At 42.9% G+C, this 6,966-nt stretch overlaps 1 protein-coding gene across 1 annotated transcript; it reads right to left on the bottom strand.

Annotated features, from left to right (window-relative positions):
• Positions 1-5,622: 5,622 nt before the first annotated feature.
• LOC103200535 (tropomyosin alpha-3 chain-like) lies at positions 5,623-6,368 on the bottom strand. The gene is given in 2 exon segments (XM_042781548.1): positions 5,623-6,206; positions 6,209-6,368. Coding segments are annotated over 2 exon segments (744 nt in total).
• Between the last annotated feature and the right edge of the window lie 598 nt (positions 6,369-6,966).

The following is a 6,966-nucleotide window of genomic DNA, read 5'->3' as shown; positions in this document are numbered from 1 at the left end:
CTGTTGCATTGTGGTAAACTGTGGTCAATGACATGAGACAAAGTATATGTGAACTGCTGTATGGAAAGTGAATTTGCTCTGTAAATCTTCACCCAAGTCACAATAAAAACAAAAAAGAAAGAAAAAAAAAAAGAGAGAGAGAGGAGCTGGGAACAGAGCTCATTCTTGGACGCAAGATCATGGGGCTGAGACAACAACAAAGAGATGGCAGCAGCAGAGGCGGTGGAACTGAGAGACCAGCATGAGACAGCACCAGGCTTGCTGGTCTGTGTAGCAAGAAAGGTGAGTGTTTTGGGGCAGAAGGCTTGCTGGCAGAGTGGAGTGCACCTATTGGCAGAGATACAAGAGCTTTATAACACTTGTGGCAGAGTGGAGTGCACCTATTGGCAGAGCTAAAAGAGCTTTATAACACTTGCCAGAGGAGGGCAGAGTTCAGGCAGAGAGGCCAAGGGTCAAAGAGAGGTATGTCTATGGGCTGTCCTGATAGAAGAATTGTATCCTAAGTATTCCTGAACCTGAACTATAACCTGTTACTTCCCTAATAAACTCCATAATTGTGAGTATTGTGTGGCCACTGCAATGAATAATCGAACCTAGCAGAGAAGTAGAGTGCTGTGGGAGGGATAGCTGGTAAAAAGGTTGGAGGCTGTCTGATTTCTGCCTCATAAGAATCAGCCATGGATTGCTGCTGTTGATCATCTCTCCCCCTTGTGAAGTTAGAAGAGGTCAGAAGACACTGCCCTACATCCTTTTCAGAATCACGTTGCTTATTGTTCCAGTTGTGAGGATTTTTGTTTACTTTATGTTAAGATATAATCCTTATAGAAGGATGTAGTCTTTGATCTTCATCAGTAAGTATTTCAAATTCTCTTCACTTTCAGCAAGCAATGTTGTATCATCTGCATATCCTAGGTCCTTAATAAGTCCTCCTCCAATCCTAATGCCACATTCTTCTTCAAATAGTCCAGCTTCTCAGATTATTTGCTCAGCATACAGATTGAATAACTATGGTGGAAGGATACAACTCTCACACACACCTTTATTGATTTTAAACTATATAGCATCCCTTTGTTCTCATCAAACGACTGCCTCTTGGTCTGTGTACAGGTTTCACATGAGCACAATTAAGTGTTCTTGAATTCCCATTCTTTTAATTGTTATCTAAAATTTGTTATGATCCATACAGTCACATATTTTTTGTAATGTCAATAACACACAGGTAGACATCTTTCTGGTATTCTCTGCTTTCAGCCAAGATCCGTCTGACATCAGCAATGATATCCTTTGTTTCATGTCCTCTTCTGAATCCAGCTTGAATATCTGGCCGTTCCGTTAATGTATGGCTGCAATCATTTTTGAATTATCTTCGCAAAATTTTATTTGCTTATGGTATTAATGATAGTGTTCAATAAATTCTGCATTCTGTTTGTGTGGTAGTTAAGGTTGTGTGTCAACTTGGCTGGGCTGTGGTTTTGAATGGCTGGGCAGCTAGATGTAGTTACTCTCCATGATGAGATTTTAACTACCTCCATGGTGGAATCTGCTGTGAGTAATTAAGTAGTTGCCCTCAGGGTGTTCCCTGTTTCCAGTATATAAGAAGCAGCTTTGAGAAAGGTCTCTAGCTCTTTGGCACCAAGTTTTTAGCTCTAGTTCCTGGACTTGAACCAGGACACAGCCATCCTGCTGGATGTGAAGTGGTATCTCCTAGTGCCTGCCATATTGCCTGCCATATTGCCTGGGGATTATTCCTGGACTTGAACCAGTGCCCTGCAATATGCTTGTTGATCTTGGGATTGTGTCTAGAAAGATCTTGGGTTCATCAGCCTCAGCAGCCATCAGTTGTATGAGTTATAAGAAGTTTCCAGCTCTAGCGGGTCTGGAATAAGAGATAGAGCTATAGCCTAAAATTGAGGGGCCTTCACCCAGCCCCTAGATCTGGCACTCTGAAGTTGGACTTCTAGCTACCTAAAGTGTAAGAGAATAAATTCTTATTTGTTAAAGCCATCTATTTGTGGTATTTGTGTTATAGCAGTACTAGAGACCTAAGACAGTTGGTAAGACTGCACTCTGAAAAAAGATGGAAAACTTTTGAGATCCAGAAAACCAAGGCAGTCCTATCAGATTCCAGCTCTCGTGGGTTTCATGGCACCACATTTTGTTTATTCATTCATCTGTTGATGGGCATTTGGTTGGTTCTACATTTTGGCTACTGTAAGTAATACTGTTTTGAATGTTGGTGTACAAGTATTTGTTTGAATCCTTGTTTCCATTTTTCTTGGTTATATACCTAGAAGTGGAATTGCAAGGTCATATGGAAACTATAAGGAGCTCTGGTGGCATAGTGCCTAAGGCATTGACTGCTAACCAGAAGGTGGTGGTTCAAATCCACCAGCCACTCAATGGAAGGAAGAAGACTGGACAATCTACTTCCATAGAGATTTACTGCCTTAGAAACCCAAAGGGGGTCAATATGAGTCAGAATTGACTTGATGGCAGTGCGTTTAGTTTTTTGTTTCATGGTAACTATTTTTAGCCATTTGAGCTTTATTGTTTTCCAAAGTGTTTGCACCATTTTATGTTCCCATGAGTAGGGTATGAAGGTTCTAATTTCTCCATATCCTCCCTAACATTTTCTATTGTTTGTCTTTTTTGTTACAGCCATCTGGCCACTCCTCGGAAGGAAGGTTGAGTAATCTATTTCTGTAGTGATACCACCCCGGAAACCCAAGGAAGGATCACTATGAATCAGGTCCAACTCCATGGCAGTGAATTTGTTTTTTCTTGGTTTTTGTCCTGCTGGGTGTGAAGTGCATTTCCCTCATGCCTAAGGATGTTAAACATGTTTTCAAGTGATTATAGTAACTGCTTTTTTGAAAGAAACTTATACATTGGAGAATATATTCTGAAAAATATTTTTGGAAGATGTCATAGATTGAATTGCGTCCCCCCAAAATATGTGTTAACTTGGCTAGGCCATGATTCCCACTGTAGTGTGGTTGGCCTCCATTTTGTGATATGTTGTAAAATCCTTCTACGCATTGAAGAGGTAGGATTTGTTTATGTTAATGAGGATTAGGGTATGATGGTTATGTTAATAAAGCAGGATTAGGGTGACATGCAACACCCTTACTCAGGTCATAGCCCTGACGCGATATAAGGAAAGTTTCCCTGGTGTGTGGCCTGCACCACCATCTTACTAGAGATAAAAGGAGAGAGAAGTGAGCAGAGAGGGACTTCAATACCACCAAGAAAGAAGAGCTGGGAGCAGAGCATGTCCTTTGAACCCATGATTTCTGCACTCAGAACCCCCTACACCCAGCGGAAGATTGATGTCAAGCCACATGGAGATCTCCAAGGATTGCCAAGCCCAGAGATGTTGAAAGGACACAAAGATCTTCCCTCATAGCCAACACAGATAGAAGACCATAGAGTTGGTGCCCTGACTTGGGACTTCTTGTAATACTTCTGTTAGAGCAGCATTAGATAACTAAGGCAGAAAGTCAGTCATCTAACCATCCGATTCTGCCATAATAGAAATACCACAAATGAGTGGCTTTAACTCATTTGTTTTCTCACAATTTAGGAGACCAGAAGTTCAAATTCAGGGTGGTGGCTCTAGGGGAAGGCTTAATCCTTTGTTGGCTCTGGAGAAAAGTCCTTGTCACGTTGAGCTTCTACTCCTGGGTTACCTCCAAGTGGCTTGGCATCTCTCTTCCTTGCTTCTCTCACTTGCTTATTTAATCTCTTATGTCACAAGAGATCAACTCAAAACACACCTTACCTTAATCCTCATTAACATAACAGACAGCTCATTCCAAATAGGATTATAATCACAGACATAGAGGTTAGGATCTACAACACATATTTTGGGGGACAAAATTCAATCTGTAAGAGAAGGGTTTCAATAATTATGTGACTTTTTAAAAATCTCAAACAATAAAATCATGTTTTAAAAAAAACTTTTGCATATCTACACACATGAACATATTAGAAACAGAACTTTCTAACATGTTTAAAAATCTTACAAATGAAGAGATTCAGTGGGGTTTAGATAAATTTGTTATAAATATAAAAATTCAAAATCTATTTAGTTTATAAGAACAACAGATTGTTCCACGTTTCCCCTCCTACTCTATCCAGGATCTCCAGATTTGATCCTTTCCTAGCCGGGCACCATATAGTTCTTCTGGTCTATAGGGCCTTCATGTCCTAGGGCTGATTGCCTCCACATGCCCATGCTTTTTTCCCCCCCTCTTCTTTGCTTCCAATGGAGACCATTAGCTGCATCTTAGATGGCAGCTTGAGAGGTTTTTTTTTTGTTTGTTTGTTTGGAGGGACTGGTTCTTTATTTCAAAAAGACACTTGTCAATTTTCAGTATCAAAACAGTTGCACTATTGGTTTCTCTTTCTCCCAATCGGCCCCTGAAAGAGACCACACCAAAGGAAAGTACATTTTAAGCCAATAAGCTGCAGGATGCACACCTAACACACTTCACAGAAACCTCACCAAAAAGGAGGAACTGGGTGCATAAAAGACTTTTAAAACATCAGCATGCTGCCAGCCAACAGACTATAGAGAGAACTCACAGCCAGATGGGGTGGCCAGTGCACCCCAACCCCAAAGAAGCAAAGTTTCAAAATAATATAAAATTTCAGAAAAGTTTTGTACATAGATATTTAAGATTTCTCCAGCACTGACTGGTACAAAGCACTCTGAGATGGCACTTCGAGGGACAGCAGCTTCAGACCCAGAATAGGGTGACGAGATGAGTTTCATGTGGCTAAATCAGTGCCAGACACTTAATTTTCTTTACTATCTTTTTAAAAAGGAGGAAGGAGAGCAATTAAAGTGGTCATCTCACCACAGGGGCACATGACCCATTCTGTGAGTAGTTGGGAAGAGGGAAGAGAAAGGATGGGGTAATGAGACAGAAGTCTTAATTTCTTTGGTCACTTCTGATGAAAAGTAAAAGAAAATAAAAATCACCTTGCTCCAAGATACCTTAAAGCTGAAAACCTGAACAGCACATTAAAAACTTTTTTTGGCTAACTCCTCCTGGAATCACCTTTCTGGTTTGGCTCGTGCTTTGTACAGAGCAATGAGGGTTTCCTTAGTGTGAGTCTTTCCCTTGGCTGTGTTTGGCTCTCAGTAAGGCAGGCTCATACTTCTTTCCCTCCTCTATGGAGAGGGCAATATGCATCAAGCTGAGAAGCTACCTTCCAAAAATGAGAAAGGGATTAGATTGCTGCTTCAGAGTTGTGCAGTTATTTGGAATGTTTTACAAATGGCTGCTACAACAACAAAAGTAATTACAAAATGTGTACATCACAACATGCTTTTAGACACTTGCACTGTGCTCACGTTCCCTTAAATGTTGTTCCCAAAGATGCTCAGCCCCTAGCCCAGCTGGAATCTCTGGGGAGAGGCAGAGATAGTTGGCAGGAAAAACAAAACAAAAAAAAAAGGTGTGATGGGGAAAGGAGGGAGGGTGGATAGCGAGAGGAGAAAGCAGCCTTCCAGTTAAAGATCAGCCCTCAGTTTAAAGGTCAGCTTCTGGCAGGCTGGCCTCAGGCGGAGTCGGGTCAAGGGGAGGAGCAGCCGCAGGGCGGGACTGGGGTGTTCTACATCTCATTCAGGTCAAGCAGAGTCTGGTCCAGCATCCTTTGTGTACAGAGGTGGTCCTCTTTGGTGCATTTCAGTTTATCTTCCACACCATCAATTGTCTTTTCCAGCTTGGCTACCGATCTCTCAGCAAACTCAGCACGGGTCTCTGCCTCCTTGAGTTTATCAGTATGAATCTTTATTTCTTCCTCATATTTGTCTTCCTTTTGAGAGTACTTTTCTTCAGCAGCACTCAGACACTTCAGGTTCTGGGCCATCAGTCTGATCTGCTCATCCATCTCTCGGCAACGGGACTCTGTCAGCTCAGCTCGTTCCTCTGTACGTTCCAAGTCGCCTTCAGTAATCACCAATTTACGAGCCACCTCCTCGTACTTCCGGTCTGCCTCTTCTGCGTTGTGCTTAGCCTCTTTGAGCTGGATTTCCTGGAGTTCCATCTTTTCTTCATCTTTTAAGGCCCGGTTTTCGATAACCTTCATACCTCTCTCACTCTCATCAGCAGCTTTCTCTGCCTCCTCCAGCTTTTGCAGGGCAGTGGCCAGGCGCTCCTGAGCGCGGTCCAGCTCCTCTTCAACCAGCTGGATACAAGATTCAAGGAGGCCACCTCAGCCTCAGCCTGTTCCCGCGCCCACCTTTCCCCCGCCACTTCCCGCTGCAGGCGCTCAGCCCTCTCCTCTGCATCATCTGCCTGCTGCTGCAGAACCTGCATCTTGCGCTTCTCCGCCTCGATGGTGGTGATCCCGGCCATGGGGCCCACCCAGCTTTTGCTCACGCTCGGGTTCCTGCCTCCTCCGCTCGGCTTTGCAGCCGCTCCTCGCTCCACTTGAGAGCTTTTAAGACCCCAGTCACTACTCACGAATGTAAGATGAGGAACGAGACTTTTATGTATTTTGTTGTGCCAATTGAGTCTGGTGTCCCCCAGTACTATGGTCCTAAGGCAGTAGATCTATTGGATCTCTCTCCCATAGTGTCTGGTTGTCTGTGAGGGATTACTCTGTTTTCTATTGTTTCTGTAAGGACTGCAGGTATTTTATATCACTGGTGTCTGTGCAAGATTAGCCTCAGCTGAATCTATCCTTGGTGTCTAGAATATACTCCTGTTCACTGACCTCCGTCGGATCATCTCAGGTGTTTATGTGTTTATCTATATACCCTAGTGTTTGGTGTTAATGGCAATACAGTATTATGGACATATTGGTTGGTATTAGCATCTGTCATCTATCTCTTATGTGCACAATTTGGTGTCCTCCCATTTCTTAATGTTATCATGGTGGTCATATATCCTTCCCACATATCCCTCCCCCTACCCATGTCAGTGTGTAGGCCCCAACCAGAATTACTGGTCA

This window comes from Orycteropus afer, unplaced genomic scaffold, assembly GCF_000298275.1.
Source record: "Orycteropus afer afer isolate SDZICR_OR568_19922 unplaced genomic scaffold, OryAfe1.0 scaffold00131, whole genome shotgun sequence".
Classification (NCBI taxonomy): domain Eukaryota; kingdom Metazoa; phylum Chordata; class Mammalia; order Tubulidentata; family Orycteropodidae; genus Orycteropus; species Orycteropus afer.
This window is presented reverse-complemented; position numbering and strand designations above follow the sequence as displayed.